General features: G+C 33.8%; 1 protein-coding gene across 7 annotated transcripts in view; it reads left to right on the top strand.

The window, feature by feature from the left end:
* The window catches only part of LEKR1 (leucine, glutamate and lysine rich 1), a 254,695-nt gene that overhangs the window by 71,233 nt on the left and 163,453 nt on the right, over window positions 1-20,009 (top strand). For all 7 annotated transcript variants that reach the window (XR_012508923.1, XR_012508921.1, XM_074369025.1 and 4 more), the window contains exons 3-4: window positions 1,657-1,776; window positions 9,355-9,530. Coding sequence is in view for 5 of the 7 variants with exons in the window: in XM_074369025.1 (XP_074225126.1) it covers window positions 1,657-1,776; window positions 9,355-9,530 (296 nt within the window). In the remaining 2 variants the exon portion in view is untranslated. The remainder of the gene's footprint in view (window positions 1-1,656; window positions 1,777-9,354; window positions 9,531-20,009) is intronic.

Here is a 20,009-nt window from a genome sequence, read left to right as displayed (position 1 = left end):
CCAGCCAGACTGTTCAGTCTGAAGTAGAATAAAGATGCTTCTAGATATTCAAGGTCTCAGATTTACCTCCCATGCACAAAAAGCTCCTGGAGGATTTATTCCACCAAAAGGAGTAAACCAAGGAGGAGGAAGACTTTAGCACCAGGATGCAGGAGATCCGACATGAGAGAAAGCTGAGGACAATTTCTGAAATGATAGGGAAAGGAAGTCCCAAGATGACAGTTGTGCAGTCAAACCAGAGCATAACCAGACTGGAGCTGGGGAACAGAGAGTTCTAGGAAGGCTGCCTCCTGGAAAAGAAATGGTATGGAAGGATTATCTGCTGTGTCTGAAGGTATTGAGAGAGGAGAATTACACTTCTGTCAGATCTGAAAGAAGTGATAGGTACACAGAAAACTAAGAAGGAAGAAAAGGAGATGGTCTTTAACCCAGGAATGGCAAAAACTTTGTACAAGAAAAGAAAGTGATCATGACATAATATATAGCCTACTAGTGAGGAACACTGGATAAAAAGATTGATTTAATTATATTGGGAGGATGAGGGAAGGAAGGCTCTGTGTGTGTGGATGTATAGGTGTATAGATGTGTATGGGAGGTTTAATTCTTATTAGGACTGTGTTAGGAACTGCAGGTTACCTACCCCAACATACATTCTTCCTTCCACCTTAGTAAAAGAATTATGGACACATCTGGGGCTGATCTTTCCAGTTAAAAGACTACGTTTCTTAGCTTCACTTGCAGCGGTATACTGCCATGTGTCCTAGTTCAGCAGAAGTGTACAGTGGCACTTTCAGGAAGTCTCCTTGAAAGGGACAGAGGAGCCTTCTTCTCTGCTGCTGGTCTGGAGTGGGAAAGTAATGGAATTTCTACCATTATCATGCACTGATCATGAGAATAACAGACACACACCAAAGATGGTAGACCAGAGAGTTGTAAGGATACTGGGGCCCTGATGACACTCTAAAGCAATCATATCAGTATTGGACTGACTACCAATACTTTTGTTTTATGCAATAATATACCTTTGTATATTTAAGCCATCATAGTCAGGTCTCAGTTGTATGTAGCAGAACCAGATCTTACCTGATTTGTGATTCACTAGATAGTATCTAAAATAAAATTTAAGAAGTAACAGTATAAGCATGTTATTTAATAATATACAGATAAATACTAGAAGAAAAAAGTTGAAAGTAGTCGTTTTTGACAGTGAGAATTGGGGTAAAGTTAAATGATTGCTATTTTTTCTTTAAATTCTTTTAGTAATATTTGACAGTTAAAGTTATGTATCTATATTACTTTAATAAAAGTTAAAAGTTGGTATTTGTTCAGTTACTTTTTAATTAGTATTTCAAGTAAAAATACATGTTCACTGCAAAAATCTGAACGATACAAAGAATATAGAGTGAAAGTTATGCTTTCCTTCAATATTTGCTGCCTTTCTCCTGCCTATTGATTCCACTTTCCTCCCCAGGGATAGTGGCTCTTTGGTATGTATCTCTCCATACTTTTTCTATACATTCATTTAGCATATGTAAAGATGCATAGTTTTCTTCTTTTATTTATTTTTATTAAAAGCATATTTAAATTTTAATTTATTAAAGTACTCATGATGGAATATTTAGACTTGTAATGGATGTTATTTGTTTATATTTTTAGAATTCGAGATGCAAGCATGCAATTAAAAAGTCACCAAAATGAATTGCAGAGAGTACAGAAAGAATTGAGTCATTTGCAACATGAGTTAAAAATTAAACAGAGACAATCACAAATCTTCAGGTAAGATTATCTTCAAAGAATTAAAAATTACAAGATTGAAAAGATTGCTCATTTAATACTAACGGTATAGACATTCAAATACATTTTAGTGATATAATAGTATAATATTAATCTTTATAAACATTCAAGGACATTTTAATAATATAATTTCTATATTTATATAGTTTAGTATTATAGTATGGTTAAAAAAATGGAAACACTTCACTTTTAAAAAAAACTATTATCTCAACTGAATAGTTTTGCCAATAAAATTTAAATCAGGCAAACACCTTGTTCTTATTTTGCATTGACATTTAGAATGACAGCACAGTAACTAAATTCATTTTCCTCTTGACCAGTATTTCTTGGTGTATTTGATCTTCTGACTGATAGTCCAGTGACATGAAAAAAATAGAATAGGGAAACTTTTCTATCTGGATAGTAATAGACCTCCTAAATTTAGTAATTTTCAACATAAATGGTGTTAATTCTAATTTTGTATATCTTTGGAGGGCTTAAAATACCTGAAGATTAAAACCCAATGTTCTAAAGAAAATAGTACTTTTTAAAAATGGAATTGAATATATTGAGAATATCAGACAGAATGACTGTCTCTTTTTTTAAAAAATTTTTTTATTGAAGAATAGTCAGTTACAATGTGTCAATTTCTGGTGTACAGCATAATGTTTCAGTCATACGTGAACATACATATATTCTTCTTCATATTCTTTTTCACCGTAAGTTACTACAAGATATTGAATATAGTTCCCTCTGCTATACAGTAGAAACTTGCTGTTTATCTATTTTATAGTAGTTAGTATCTACAAATCTTGAACTCCCAGTTTATCTCTCCCCACCCCCTTACCCCTCTGGTAACCATAAGTTTGTTTTCTATGTCTGTGAGTCTGTTTCTGTTTCGTAAATAAGTTTGTTTGTCTTAGAATGATTAATTTTCCAGTTGAGTAACTTTTAGCTCTTAGAAAAGGGAAATAGGTTAAATGAACATAGACATAGGTTCTGGGTGACTAAAAAAAATATACCAGGTGAGTATTATGAATGTTAGGTTCTTATTTTTCCCAATCTACTAGTTATTATCAGGGATATTGTTCTATTAAAAAATTATATGGGCTAATAATCTTTATACAATATCTGGTGATAACCTGTTGGCCATCTACCTTTCTTTAATGTCCTGCACATAACTGATGCTGAATAAATAATTTTTGAATGAATGAATGAATCTACTCATAAAAAAGATGACAATTTTTGTCATCATAAAGATTCCCTGCCCTTTCCTAGAACTCTAGTATTGAACCAGCAGGATACCACCCAGATGACCCCAACTCTCCATTTCAGTCAAGACCATCAGTGTTCAATCTTGGCTCCAACAACAGCTTTGGCCCAGGTCTGCTAAGGAAGTCCCATTTGTTTTACCCACAGATGCCATTATGGATGGCAGAACTGACTAAATTTTAAAGCTTAGGCCAGGACTAGATTAAATAATTAGTGCTGCTTCAGGATATTATGGACTGATACAATCAGTTTTTATTATTCATATTTTACGTGTGATTTATAGTATTTCAAATTCTTGAAGAAACTTAGACATATTTAAATGTTATTTTATTCTATGTTCTAATTTTGTCATCATTTTGCATTATACTTTTACTGCTAATTTTTTCCAAATGTTTTCACTAGATCTGTGATTTCTATTTTTAGCTAAAAAATCACAAATTGGGAGTTCAGAGTCTGATTTATATAAAAAACTAGCACTTACTAAAAACAATTTTGTAAATAATCATCTAACTAGACACTTAGTATAAATAAAAGTTTTTGATAGATGAATAAAAATAATTCCTGGTTTTATTCATACTCTCACTAGTAGGCACATAGCGTAGGAAAAGGCAATATGATGAAAATAAAATCAAACTCAAAGTTGTAGAATTCAGTAATTTTGCTGCAATAGTAAATTTTAAACTAGTTTACTGGTTATTTTTAAAAAATACCTAGTAGAACATAAAACTTCAAGTTTGCTATGGGTAAAGAAAAGGAGCTTATAATCTCAAAGTGGTAAAGAAAAGAAGCATGAGCTTTGCCTACTCAGATGTAATCATCTTTATTTATGGAGCCCAAAAGGAACTTTCAAGAGATCAATGAACTATGTCTTTGAGTCACATTGCCCTTTTTAAATTATTCTTTCATTTGTTTAATTGCAATTGGGCTTAATCACCTACCCTCCAGCAAAGTGTTCTTCATGCTCTGTGTTTTCCCTGACATTTCCAACCTGTCGCTTGTAAGGGAGTGGTGAGGAGTAGCTGTGATATGCCTCAGTTGGCTCGGCACATCTGCTATTCCAACGAAAGTGTCTTTTGAGAATGGAAATTAACTTTTGAAGACCTGTAAAATAGATACTAAAAACAGTATGGAGTATAGATATGCTTTATGTAAAGTTGCATATAAATCCAATATTCCAAATCAATCCATATTTGAAACATTTTAGTAGTGCTTGCTTTTACAGAATTCCTACTGTGAATCTTTCATGAATTGTTTGAATTATACTTATCCTTTAGTTTTTCTTATTTGTAAATCCAGACTCTGTCATCTCTGAAATTTTCAATGCCAACTCCTTAAATCTCTCCTTCTAGCTCTGTCACTTTTCACTTCAGCTCTTCAGCCACATTAAGGCTGCTGGTATTCTAATTTTCCCAACAATTTCCTGACTTTACTTTGTTTCTAGCCTTGATCCCATAGTTAATAACCTCATATCTTTTTTCAAATAGCTGTATTGAAATATAAATTACGTCTTACAAAATCCACCCAGTTTAAGTGGACAGTGTAATGATTTTTAGTAAACATACTGAGTTGTGCAACCTTTATCGCATCCAATGTTAGGACATTTGAATCATCCCCAAAAGATCCTCATGCTATTTGCAGTCAATCTCTATTTTTACCACCAGTATTCCTAGGCAACCACTGATCTTTGTTTCTATAGGTTTGTATTTTTCTGGACAGTTTAGATATATGGAATCATACGATATGTAGTCTTTTATATCTGGCTTCTTTTACTGATGTTTTTGAAGTTCATGTTGTATCCTGCATCAGTACTTTGTTCCTTTTTATTTCTAAATAGTATTCCATTGTATGGATATACTACATTTTATTTATGTATTTACCAATTGATGGATTTTTGGATTGTTTCCACTTGTTGGCACTTATAAATAATAGTGCTATAAACATTCACATACAAGTCTTTGTGTGCATGTATGTTTCATTTCTTTTGGGTAGATACCTAAGTGTAGAATTACTGAATCATATGGTAAATTGATATTTAACTTTTAAGAAACTGCCAAACTATTTTCCAAAGTGCTTGCACCATTTTGCATTCTTACCAGGAATGAGGATTCTAGTTTCAACTGTGTTCTTGCTAACATTTCTTATTGTCTGTCTTTAATTTTAGCCATTCTAGAGGCTGTGAAATCATACCTCATTGTGCTTTGATTTGTGTTTCCCAAAGGACTAATGGTGTTAAGTGTCTTTTCATGTGCTTATTAACCATTTGTATGGTTATTTGGTGAAATATCTATTAAAATGTTTTGTCTGTTTTTCATTTTGTTTTTATGTTATTAGATTTTAAGAGTTATTCGTATGTTCTAGGTACAAGTCCTTTATTTGAAATATGATTTGCAAATATTTTCTCCCAGTCTGTGTAATTTCTTTTCATTTTCTTAATGGTATATTTTAAAGAACAAAAGTTGTTATTTTTAGTGAAATACAATTTAATCAATGTTTTCTTTTACGGATTGTGCTTTTGGAAATGTATCTAAGAACTCTGCCTAACCAAAAGTCACATAGATTTTTTTCAGTGGCTTCTTCTAAAGATTTTATAGTTTTAGCTCTTACATTTAAGTCTATGATCCATTTTGAGTTAACTTTTGTGAATGATGTTAGGTAAGGATCTAAATTCACCTTTTTCATATGAATATTCCGTTGTTCTAGCACCATTTGTTAAAAAGACAGTTCTTTCCCTATTTAATTGCCTTGGTCCCTTTACCTAAAATCAGTTCACCATGAATGTAAGTGATTATTTCTGGACTGTCTATACTAGTCTATTCTATTTATCTACATATCTATTCTTACTGTCATTAGCATACACTCTTGAATAGTGTAATTTTTAGGAAATTTTGAAATCAAGAAATGTAAGCCCTCTAAATTTCTTTGTTTTCGAGTTTGTTTTGGCTATTCTGGCTCCTTTGTATTTTCAAATGGATTTTAGGATCAGTTTGTCAATTTCTGATAAATAGCCTACTGGGATTTTGGTAGATATAGCATTAAATCTATAGATCAATTTGGGGAGAATTGCCATCTTAAAAATGTTGAATTTTTCAATCCATGAACATGAGATGTTTTTCCATTGAGATCTTTAGTTCTTTCCAAAATGTTTTGTTTTTAGTATATAAGTCTTACACTCCTTTTATTAAGTTTATTTCTAAATATTTTATTCTTTTTGATGTTATTATGAGTGGATTTTTTTCTTAATTTTATTTTTGGGATTGGTCATTGCTAGTATACAGACAATATTAATTTTTGCTATGGTTTATTTTTCTGTTACCTTGGTAAACTCAATTTATTAGTTCTAGTATTTGTTTGTGTGTGTGTGTGTGTGTGTGTGTGTGTTATTCTTTAGGATTTTCTACATAGAGGATGTTTCTGCATAGACTACCAATATTCCAGCTACTTTTACCTCTGCTCATTTAATTATATTACCCTTAAAACCCTCAATCTTCATACCTACTTACAGGTTGTTACACACCAGGTCCTCAGTTCCTCCAATACTCTAAATCCTCATTATTTTGCTTAGAATCCCCTGTGCTACTCATCTCTCAGCAGCTGTGTTACATTTGCCTTATATTTCACAGAGTTAAAGTTATCAACACAGGCATATTTACTGTAAATTAAGTGACACTTGAGTTTTAGAACCCCTCACTCAGGACCCCCTTCCAGGATTCTAGGAAGGCCCCTGGCAAAAGTAAGATGGTTTAGTTATAACTAAAAATTTTGTAACTTTTTTCAGATTTCATCATATGAGATACATTTTCAATAAAATCTCTTGGATTATTTCGTAATCCATTCAATGAAGTGGAGTTGATTTTTGAATATATTGGAGAAAGGTTTAAGTTTCTTGCTGATTTGACGAAACTACTAACATTACTGAATATGACATAAAAATCATAGTATAACATTTCAAGGACATCTGAGATAAACTGGTTCATGAATTTCATCATTTCAAAGACACTTTAGGATGTCATTTTCCAAGAAAACTTGAAATGCCAAAAATCTTATAGTTGTATATTAAAATTTTTTCATAAGGAGTTTTCCAAATTTGACAATTTTTAATATCTGTATGATATTACCAATAAGGGGCTATGAAGTTGAAAGAATCTTTCTAACTATCACTGATAATAAAACTAATGGCCATGCTAGATAAAAACTGTATAATTTTTATATTCTCTCCACATAAAGTATTTTTATAAAATGGTTCTCAAATGAAAAGATGCTTGTAGAGCACATAGCTAAAAATTGTAGACAAAAAAGTAATGCAGAGCTGTTATTTATTAATAGTTATATTGTTTTTCTGTATTTTGTGATATTGATGGGATTTATTAACTTTTACAATTTTATTTGTAGTGATTTTTTTCATTCTATAAATAATTGCACACTTTTAAACCTGGTTTTGTAGTTATAACTTTTGTATTCTTTTTTACAAGAAAGCCACCTGTCTATCCACACCTATCATATGAGATCTAGGCCCCACAAAATGTGGTGGATCTGCTCTTAGCTAACAAGCTTGAATTTTCTGTTTCCTGCCTTTTTCCCTACAGAAGCACATGCATCCATATCCAGTCTTTCTTCTATTAAATAACCCTCCAAGCCTTGACCCCCATATACATGGCTTGCTCCAAGCAGCTACCTTACATTGGGCCCATTAGCCCCTTAACCTTGACTTAATTCATGGTTCTTGTCTCTCTGTCTTACCAGTTTGTGGCTTCACATTCTGACTTCCCATCCTCATGGTTGGTCCCCTTGCTTTAGTGATCTATTTTGCTCTCTTTGATTTCTGAAATCAACATCTCTCTTAGCTTCCAGGTCTGCATGCTGATTGAGGATCCCCTGTGGCTTCTGGTCACTCAGGTAGACCTTATTAATGACCACACAGAATGACACCACCATTCTTCTTCCTGGCAAAGGCTAATTTTTTGAGCCTTTGCTTTACATCTGCCTTTTCTAGGTCTTTGCACAAGAAATGGTCCCATCTCTTGTCTATTTTTAGGCTCTGTCACTGCACTCAGACTGTCTTCTCAGCTGTGTGTCTCACCCAGGTGTCTCCATTCCTAACAAACCATTCTACTATGCATCTTCCTCTTTCTCTCCTTGCCACCTCAGAGTTCTTGAATGCTTCTACCACATAACTATTTTCTCACTTCTGCTTTACTGCTCAGTCTTTTCCTGCCTAATGCCTCTATCTAAGATCACCAAAGGCCTCCTTAATACCATATACTATGGACTCTGTTCAGCGTTTATTGGAGGTCTTAAACACAGACCATTACTTTCTTCTTTAAATTCTCTTATCCTCTGGCTTTTCAGAAGTTATTCTTTTGGCTTTTATTCTGACTTACTGATTGCTCCTCCTTGGCCTTTTGAGGGATTCTCTTCTGTTTTAGTCTCATAAACATTAGTATTGTCCAGTATTTTATCCTTAGTACTTCTTACTTCATACCAGTGAGTGATCTGTTTTTTCACTCATTCATTCATTTGTCAGTATTTGCTGAGTACATATTATGTGGTGGATACTGTGCTAGGTCTTGGGAGACCGTGATGAACAAGACAGATATAGTCTCTGCATCATAGATCTTAGTCTACTCAGGGAGACAAATATTAACCAAACAAATTATCTCCCATGGCCTCAGTCATTATCTTTTTGTTGATAATGCTCAGATCTGTGTCTGCATCTTGCTTGGTTATTAAGTAAATTATAGCCAGAACATCTGAAGTAATAAAAGTCATTGAGGTGGCAAAAAAAAAATGTGGTTACTTTAAGCTGTGACATTTGAAGTGAAAGCACTGGATCAGTCATTTTAAAAGGTTTTATTTACTGTTACCGCAGGCTTTACACTGCCTGTTGAGCCATGGTACAGGAAGATGCTGTCTGGAAATCTGAGATTCTCTTTTAGGCTCTGTGACTAAGTAACTTTTGACCAAATTTTCTTCACTAAATGCTTGCTGTTAAATTAATTTTAAAAGATCAAAAGAAAAAATGTGTATGAAAATAGTTAGCTATCTTTATAGTAATAACTTTATAGTAAAAACGATAACACAATGGAATGAATTGGGGTGACCTCAGTCTTCCTGGGGTATCCCCAGTTTATATCTGTCATCTCAGCATAATACAGATTGCACCTCCTTTCACTTTCAAAACTTCTCCATTTAAACAGTAGTTTAGGTGGTTACTCTAAAAGCATTTTTCAAAGAAAACCTTTTTTTCAAATAAATATGTGTTACTATGGCTGCTATTTTTTAAAATCCTAATTTTTCTCTACTGTTTTACAGTCAGAGACTGACGGAGTACAAACATTTCTGGAATAAGACTCTTTCATTACTTACTTTTACTAAAAGAGAGCTAACCAGTATTAAAAATGAAGTATATGATAATTTTCAAAACTGGACTTCACTGAAAGGAGAAGTTCTTCTACAAATTAAATCCATAAGTGAAACGGCTTTGACAGGTTTGTTACATATATTTAGAACATAATTGTCCTTTTTGGGAAATGGTGCATCATAAATAATGAAATAATATTTTGTTTTATGTAATGGGAATTATGATTAATTTTTAAACCTGTTATTGGTTCAACCCTGAAATTCAATAATCATAGGCATGATCTAAGATAAGCTCTGAAACATCTATCTTGAACTGTGGCCAGAAGTCTGGTTATTCCTGTTAAATGTACAGATTTTGTATTTTAAAACTTTTTCTTCTGTTAATGGCTGAGTAGCTCTACTTAGATAAGATTTCCCAGATTACAGATAACAACTATAAATTCTGGACAAAATAACTACCGAAAAACACTGGAGAGTGACCAAAACCAAGTACATAATAGAGGGAACGTCAAAAATCAAAAGAAGGCATATTACTAATTTTAAAAAAGCCAATTGGAAAAGTCTATTTACTGGACCATTCCAACTATGTGACATTCTGGAAAAGTGAAACTATGGAAACAGTAAGAGATCAGTGGTTGTCAGGGTAGGCAAGAAGGATGAATAGTTAGAGCATGGAGGATTTCAGGGCAGTGTAACTACTTTTGTATGATACTGTAATAGTGGGTACATGTGTTTATACATTTGTAAAAACCTATCGAATATATGGGTGACAATGCATCAATGTAGGTTTATTTATTATAACAAACTTACCACTCTGGTGCGGGATGTTGGTGGTTGGGGAAACTATGCATGTACGGCGGGCAGGGATTACCTGAGAGTTCTCTGTACTTTCTGCTTAATTTTACTGTGAACCTAAAACTGATCTAAAAATAGTATACTAGTTTTTTTTAATTGAAGGAAGAGAATAGTGCTGGGTGAATTCCTTGGGTTATTTTTGTTGTTGTTGTTTGTTTGGTTTTGGGTTTTTTTTTAAGGCTGTTTGATTGAGGGCAGGATATAGTCTATTCCATGCAGGGAAGCTAAAACTTTGCTAGAAATCTGTAGTCTTTTTGGCTTGAAGACTGGAGGACAGAGGTCAAAGCAGACCCAGCTTTGAGAAGAGAGAGCATATCCTAGAAAAGAGATAATAATAAAGGGAGAGCTCAAATTTTGCATGTAAAGTCTTCCTGAATCTCTGGCTTGTCCCTGAAATACATGTGTACAGGGAACACTCTAAGCAGCCCATCTATGGCTAAAGCGCGTGATATTACCTACCACCTACCCTAGGGGAAACAGTTTTTAGTATTTAGGTTCAGCCAAGCTAACTACCTGTTAAAACCAAACAATACCAAAAAAAAAAAAATCAGTAGGGTAGAGGAACATAACAGAGTCCAGTGTCTCCATAACATAACAGCCACAGTGTTCAGGTTACAGTCCAAAACTACTTGATTTAGGAAGAAGCAGGAAAATGGCTCATACTCAAAAGAGTAGGCGGTCAATAGAGACCAACCCTGAATTGGACCAGATGATATAATTAGCTGGCTAGGATTTCAAATCAGCTGTTAAATATGTTCAGTGACATAGAAGAAAATAAGCTAGTAAGGAATGATAGAAAATCTCAGCAAGATACAATTAAAAATTATAAATTCAAGAATTTAAAAATACAGTATCTGAAATAAAAATTTAATGGATAGACTTTTATAGCGTATTGCAATTATCAAAGAATCAATGAACTTTAAGTTAAATCAATAGATATTATTCAATTTGAAGAAAAGAGATAAACATCAAAAAAAATGAACAGAGCCCCAGGAAAGGATTAAAATGTACCATAGGTGATAAATATCAGTAAATATGAAAGACTCTTTTTTTCATTTGAATTAAAAACATTTCTATGCTCATTTAAATTAAGAATTATGATATTTTGGGTGTTATAAACTATGTTGATTTAACATATGACAACTAGAGCATAAAGGACAGAGGGATGGGGTAATAGACCCATATGGTTGCACAATTTCTGTATTTTATGTGACATGGTGCAATATTCATTCTATGTAGACTAAGAAGTTAAGGATGTATAATTCCTAGAGCAAGCACTAAGAAATAAATTTATAAAGCTATATAAAAATCTAATAATAATGGAGAATTAGCATCACCTGACTCTGAGATTTATTAGAAAGTCACAGTAATCAAATCAATGTAATACTGGCTTATAGAGCAACTAAAGATCAAGGGAACAAAATAGACCCCTGTTGATACGATCATTTCACTTTTGACAAAGCACCAAAAGAAATTCAATGGGAAAAAGGAAGTCTTTCAACAAATTGATCTGGAACAACTGAATACCCATATAGGAAAACATACTTCAACTCCTATATTACACTGTACATAAAAATTAATTCAAGATAAATCAGAGCTAAATATATAAGCTGAAATAATAAAAGAAGAAACAGGAAGATATCTTCATGAATTGATAGTAAATGAAGGTTTCTCGAATAGAAGAAGGTTTCTCTTACAGAAGTAAGAACTACAAAAGAACAAAAATTGATGCTTTAGACTTCATCAAAATTAAAAACTTCTGTTCATCGAAAGATGTTATTAAGAAAATGAATAGGTAAGCCACAGGCAGAAAATACTAAAAAAATCTGTGACACAAGGACTGCTGTCCAAGTTATGTAAAGAAGACCTCTAAGTCAATATTAGAAGGACAAACAATCTAATCAAAAACGGCCAAAAGGTTTGAACAGACACTTTACAGGGAAAGATACACAAATGGCCAATAAGGAGATGAGAAAGTGCTCAACATTATGGGTCATAAGAGAAATGCAAATCAGAACCACAGTGAGATACTGGTACACTAGATTAGCTCAAATGAAAAAGACTGACGACATCAAATGTTGGTGAGAAAGGAAGGCAACTGGAACCTCATGTAAACTAGTGAGAGTATAAAATGCTACAGCCACTTTAAAAAAAGATCTGATAGTTTTTTTAAATAAAACTAAAGATACATCTATCTGATGAGTCTGAAATTCTTCTCTTTGGAATTCACCATCTCCTTCAAATGAAAACATATGCCCGCAAAAATACTTGTATAAGAATATTCACCAACTTTATTCAAGCTTTAGTCAAAGTAGCCTTTAATTGGTAAAAGCCCAGAAGTACATCGCTAGAAAGGAGTGTCAAAAAAAACACAGAACTGAATAAAGAATGGAATATAGAATGAACTACAGTAATGCAGTAACTTGGATAAACCTCAAAAAATATTACACTGTCTGAAAGTAACCTTACACAAATAAAATATTTTGTAAGATTCCATTTACATGATGTTCTAGAATAGGCAAAACTGATCTACCATGGAAAAAAAACAGAACTGTACTTACCTCAGAGGAGGAAGGATTGACTGGAAAAGAGGCACAAGGGTACCTTCTGTGGTGATGGTAGTGCTCCCTATTTTAATATTTTGATAGGGATCTGGGTTACATAGTGGATGTATTTTTCAAAATCATCTAATTGTACATTTGAGATTTGTGCTTTTCTTTGTAGGTAAATTTCACTCAAAAATTAGAAATATATATTGAACACTAATTAACAATGTGCATGCTAAAATGTTTAGGGAGTCAAGTATATTGATTTATCCTGAAATGCATAAAAATGTAAGATGGGTAGATGAATGGCTGTGTGATAAAGCAAATACAGTAAAATGCCAATTGAAGAATCTAGCTGGTATATATGAGTTCATAGTACAAATCTTCCAACTTTTCTATATACTAAAAAATGTTTATAGTTAGATGTTGGAAAAAAGAAATCACTCTAACCATACAACTTCAGCTTCCTAATTTTGTTACATAATATGTGCCTTCAGAAGTGCATTTATATATAACAATATCATTTTAATTTTAAGAATTAAATTTAGACAATTATAAATGATTATAACAACCATATTTTCAACTGCAAAATTGACAACTTTTAAAACTTTACCTTTTAAAAAAGAAAAAATCATATTTCAAATATATTATTTATACTGTAATGTTATGCATATATGAATTATATTTATTATTTTTACATTAATTTTAAATTTTACATAGGTGATACCATATCATACATTGAACTTGCTTTTTCATTCAGTGGTATTTTTGAGATCAACATTAATATAAATAAAATATCACATGTATGTTAGTGTCTTAGTTCTCACAGAAGCAGGCATTGAATCAAAGATATTAGTGCAGGTAGTTTATTTGGGAAGTGAAAGCAGCCCAGATATAGGGAGACAAAGGCAGCCAATAACAGTTGTACCATTACAGTGGGCAACTGGAGCGTAGTCCCATGAAGGAACTCTGAGAAATGGTTTAAAATGCATGCCTCAGAATTCCTCACTCAAGGAGTGAGGGAGCTGGGCATCAACTCCCAAGAGTCATTGGCTACGTGCTGCTCCCAGACAGTGTAAATTCCTTGGCACTTCTAGCCTGCCATGTGGTAGGGAGTGCTGCTGTCTGCAGTTCCAGGGAAAAGATTCCTCTAGCACAGAGATGCAAATAGTAGGAGGTAGAAGTCAGTAGAAGAGCATTGAAAGGTTCAAGAGATATGGGCAGGGCACTGACAGTGTCCACTGCAGTTAATAATATAGATATACTTTATGGAATTTAATTTCATATAAATATACTCTTCTTTTATGCATCATTTTCATTATTTGAACATTTACATGCATCTTTTTATGAATATATGTTTTTGTTTCTTTCTGGTAAATACCTAGGCGTAGAATGGCTGGGTCATATGGTAGGATATATTTAACTTTTTAAGAAGCTGTATGTATATGTATAACTGAATCACTTTGCTGTACACCTGAAACTAACACCGTAAATCAACTACACTTCAATAAAAACAAAAACAAAAAAACTACCCAATAGTTTTCCAAAGTGGTTGATCCTTTCAAATTCCTACCCGCAATGTGTGAGAGTTCTGATTGCTCCATATCCTTGTTAACACCTAGTATTGTCAGTCTTTTAAATTTTAGCCATTTTAATGGGCCATGTATAGAGGATATTAGTCCACATTTCAAATCATCTCGTCGATAATTTTTTCATTTTTGAATGTCTTATCCCATCTTACTATAGAATATTTACCTTATGTCAGTAATGAACTCAGTCATATCAGAATAGGAGAAGCATCAGCTCTACCAGTTTTTGTTTTCATTTATTTTGCATTATTAGTATCTTCTCTAATCCATGATTTCTTTGGGGAAATCTTTTAAACTAATTGTCCACTTTACGACTTTTAGTTTAGGTTAACCACGTAGGGAACACATAGACTACAGTGTGTCACAATCACAGAAAGAGACAGAAAAGCAAAGAGGCACTAACAACCTCTCTGCATGGAGGAGTATTATTCCTCCCTCAGAAAACTTTACTCACTTGACTCTCACTGAATGTGTCCAGTGGCCATGACTATATGATATAGGGACAGAGGAAAGCACTTCAGGTTCATGAAGGGGAGACTTGCAAAGAGGCTCTCAGAACAAGTAGCTGCTCTTTCTTATGACTTAGATCTTAGTTCAGATGTCAACAGAGAGATCTTTCCTGGCCACCCTAGTTAAAGTAGTCTTCCCTTACACTTCTGTATCCTATTTTTGTTTCATGTTTAATAACATTTATCACTGCCAGAAATATTCTTACCCATTTACTGATTTATATGTTTACTGCCAGACTTCTCTTATTAGGCTATAATCTCCAGGAAGACAGGAATTTTGACAGCTTTGCTGAATGCTGTATTTCTAGTGTTTTAAGAAAATTGTGCCTGTCACGTAGTAGGTGCTCAGTGAACATTGTGGAATTTAAACTGAAATAAAAGTACATGCAAATTTTAACCTAGATTACTGGTAGTCCGTCTGTGCCTTTTAAAACCTCTGAGTATTTTCTAAATGTCTTTGGTAATACTCACATATCAATTCTATATCTGGAGAAAGGTAGTAAGGAGAGAGGAGTGGCCTTGTTTATGAGTTACACCTTCCTGAAGTTGTGGGTTACTATCAGTTGTAAAATTATCAGTCTAATTTTTAAAGCCAGTTTGAGACTTGTTTCTTGAACTTTAAGGAGGCAAATGCAAAACTTGATAATCCTATTTTTTCCCCTCAAATTCAAATGCTTTTAAGGATTTTTCTGACCATAAACATAAAATAGCTTCAATGTTAAAACAGAAAGTACAGAAAAAGAGCAAGGGAAGAAGATAACACCATCTGCAGTCTCATTACACAGAGATGTCTGCTGTTAACATTTTGATGTAGAGCTTTCTAAACTTTATTTTCTGTATAATATGCCATGGAAATACACAGTCATACCAAATAACAATGTAAACTGTGTTGACGTAGTATCTCATTATAGGAATGTATCTTAACTTATTTAACTGATTTTCTATTCATGGACATTTTGATCATAGTTTTTTGCTTTTATAAGTAAGGCTTCAGTGAACTTCTTTACTCATGAATCTCTATGATCTTGTCCCATTTTTTCTTTAGCATAGTTAATTCCTAAAAGCAGAATTGAAGCATCAAAGTGTATGCCCATTTTGCTTTTTATTTACAAGTAATATTACATTTTACATTTTATCTAACATGAGAAAATGGGAGTAGTTTTCAACCCTTAACTTTGACATTTACCATTATAGTAAATCATATCACTTTTACATCAGAAGTGGGAGGGCTTAGAAGTTACACAGTGATCACTGCAGAAGCTCAGAGATGGAAATACATACACGAAAACAGTATATTCAGTTTCCAAGCAAGAGCTTAGTGAACCTAACAGATGGGGCGTGTGAAACTGAAGCTATATTATTGTAAGGGCTTTTCCCTCCTTTAAAAAAACTTTCTCCTTACTCAGTATTATCGGTGCAACCAAAGCCTCAGGGCATAGACATACAAACATGTACAAGTATATACAAAACTGCAAATATGCTGATGCTTTCCTTTTTATATTCTCTTTGATCAAGAACACACTTTAAATTTAGCAGCAGTTCTCGTAAATATATAAACATGCCAATTTCACAACATAGAATTTTAAGTGAATAATCTTTATCCTAAATTTAGATTCAGAGAAAATAGGGTGTAATGCTGTTGAAGGTTAATTTTTGTAAAGCTTGAGCAACTATCACACCTACACAAAAAGATGACCAAGAGCCTAGGAAGTGTGTAGACCCACATTGTCCAGTATTGTAGCCACCAACCATACATAGCTATTGAGCACTTTGAATGTGGCTGTAGCCTTTGGTTGAAATGACAGTAATTTTGGCTATGTAGAGTTAAATAAAACACAATGTGAAAATTAATTTAACATGCTTTTTTTTTTTTTTACATTTTTAACATGGCTACTAAAATTTTTTAATGTATATATGTGGCTTGCATTATATTTCTGTTAGACAATGCTGGTATAAATAGTGAATAGAACTTTTTATACTTTTAAAAACTTAAAATGTTATAATTTTATTTTGATTTATTTTCTATTTATAAAAATTATAAGGGCTTGTTGTCAATTATACATGAAAAACAATTTCAGCAGTCACCCTTTAAATTTTGTTACTATTATTTCTAGTTTGTTGTCTTAACCATTTAATTAAGCTTTTACTTAAGTTTATTAAACCAACTGTAGTCAAATGTAATAATTAGAACTTGTGGAAGAAATCAGGAAGAGTCAGGAGGGAATGCAGGATCCTTGGTGTCTTTGCCCTTTTACAGGCCTGACCATCAGGCCTAGAAGAGGGCCACGTAGCCAGTATGTCAGTGCCAGCCTATACTGGCCTTTTTTGTGTTGTGGATTTTAATTCTTAAATATTTAAAGGTACATTGGAATCCTAAGAACAAGGCTCCTGAGCCAGAGAACCAAAGTTCACATAATGACTCTACAAAATCTCTGCGCTTCAGTGTCCTTATCCGTAAAATGCGTGCCCACGCACACATACACATACACACTCCACAATGTGCCTATCACAGTAAGGAACCAAAATATGTTAACTGATATTATTTTATTCTTTTTTAATTTTTTTAAATTTTTTAAAACTTGTTTTATTGAGTTATAATCATTTTACAATGCTGTGTCAAATTCCAGTGTAGAGCACAATTTTTCAGTCATACATGAACATACATATATATTCATTGTCACATTTTCTTCTCCGTGAGCTACCATAAGATCTTGTATATAGTTCGCTGTGCTATACAGTATGATCTCGTCCATCTATTCTACATTTTGAAATCCCAGTCTGTCCCCTCCCACCCCTGCCCCCTTGGCAACCACAAGTTTGTATTCTATGTCTATGAGTCTGTTTCTGTTTTGTATTTATGTTTTGTTTTGTTTGTTTTTTTAGATTCCACATATGAGCAATCTCTTATGGTATTTTTCTTTGTCTTTCTGGCTTACTTCACTTAGGATGACATTCTCCAGGAACATCCATGTTGCTGCAAATGGCGTTATGTTGTTGGTTTTTATGGCTGAATAGTATTCCACTGTATAAATATACCACATCTTCTTTATCAAATTTATTTTTAATATGGATGTTGCTATAGCAAAATATAAAACTTAAATGATAAAAGTTTATTCTAAGGGTACAATTTAACTTCATCTTAAAGAAGTTCATCTATTTTTTTTAAAATATACATACCCACATAAAAAGGCTCTTTGACTTAAACTTATGACTTCAGAATTAAACTCTAGAAATAAATGCTGTGGCCATCTAAAAGTTTATATTGACAAATTAAATACATTTTCAAGTTATAATGCAGTATTTGTATACAGAATAACTATATATATACTTCACTTACATTGCTGATATATGATAGTTACCCAAACTGTCTTGAGAAATGAGGCTATTATATAGATTCAAACTAAGTAGAAGATCAGTCTCAATTATCTATTTCTTTCACAACTAATAAGAGATCTTCCAAACATTTGCTGAATATAGAAAAAGTCCCATGCTTCGTGGTGTGTTCTGGGAATTCCAATATATTTTAGATGAGAGATGTTGCCCGTGAAGGAATTCACTGCCGTGCTCACTTGTAAAGTTGGAGGAACTCTGGTCCAAAGGAAGGGATTGCCCTCCATTCACTGGCCTCAGTGCAGCTCAGATGAAGATCTGACTAAATGAGTGAATGTAGCCTGGCTGTTTGTGAGGCCTGGGTGGAGGGGAGAGAACATCACAGCTTTAATATGAGGGCCCACTCCTAGGAAACGGACCATCAGGACTTGGTGCTTGGCCTCCTGGCTGGGTTGTAAAAGCTCCTTGTGGAGTCCTGATTCTCATGACCTCTTCCAGGATCTTGAGCACTTTTAGCATCTCCGCCATCTCTTCTTACATAGACTGCAGGGATCTCTCTTTCTTCAGTTCTTGGATGAGAAAATTGATTTCCTTCCTCGAGCTCAGGTTAACTGTCATCAACTTTCTGTAAGTATCAGCGAGGCTGGGTATATGTACTGGCTTCTTCTCTAGCCTGGCATTCTTTAAAGTTGTCTCCATCCTGACATACTCCTTTTTAGCCACACAAAGCTTGTCGATGAAGTGACATTTCTCCTCAATCTGTGCAGTGAGTGTTTCTGCCAGCTGCTTTTCATGTCTTCCATTCAGTTGACTTCTAACAGACTGAATAAGTCTGAAGGTAAATAAGACACCCACCAATAAGCTGAGGACAGGCAGACTCAACACTGTCTCCCACTGGAGGCTCTGGAACATGAACTGAGAACACAGGCCACTGGACAGCAGCCAAACCAGGACCGCACTCGGCTTCCTAAGGATCAGCCGAAAACCAAGCTCCACAGAGGACAGCAGCCCCTCCATGGCACTGATCCACCACAGGGCTCTGCCCAGTTACCGTGGATCCACCAGCCACAACAAGCCCCAGGGAACACCCCAACATTCCACCTGGAACCCAACCAGCAACTGACATCCTGGATTGGTCAGTTATCTCATCAGTGTTGGTGGGGAGGAGGAGGAGTTGTCAGAGGAGAGGGTTGTAACTAAAATTATTCTTTTTTTATTCTGAAGTCCACATTCCTTCTGTTGTATTAGATTTTCATTTATCCTGCAGAAGTGTTCATTTGGTGGACTTGTAGCTCTTCTCCTAAATAAGGGAACAAAATTAATGCTCTTCACCAATAGTTTAAAAAATTATATATTCTCCAAAGGAAATGAAAACACTAGCTCAAAACTAACTATGTCTGCACCCCCATGTTCACAGTGGCATGATTTACAATAGCCAAGATATGGAAACAACCTAAGTGTCCACTGACGGATGAATTGGATAAAGAAATTGTGATGTATATATAAAATGGAATATTATTTAGCTATAAAAACTGAAATCCTATAATTTGGGACAACATGAAGGCATTTGCTAAGTGAAAGAAGTCAAAGAAAGACAAATATCATATGATCTCACTTATATGTGAAACCTAGAAAAACAAAAAACAAACAAACAAAAAACTATACATCAAACTCATAAAGAGATCGGATTTGTGGTTATCAGAGGTGGGGAGGTGGGGAGGGGAGAATTGGAGGGAGGTCGTCAAAATGTTCAAACTTCCAATTTTAAGATAAATAAG

The sequence above is a fragment of the Camelus bactrianus genome, chromosome 1 (assembly GCF_048773025.1).
Source record: "Camelus bactrianus isolate YW-2024 breed Bactrian camel chromosome 1, ASM4877302v1, whole genome shotgun sequence".
In the NCBI taxonomy this organism is placed as follows: Eukaryota; Metazoa; Chordata; class Mammalia; order Artiodactyla; family Camelidae; genus Camelus; species Camelus bactrianus.
Note: the sequence above shows the minus strand (reverse complement) of the source record. Positions and strands in the feature narration are given on the sequence as shown.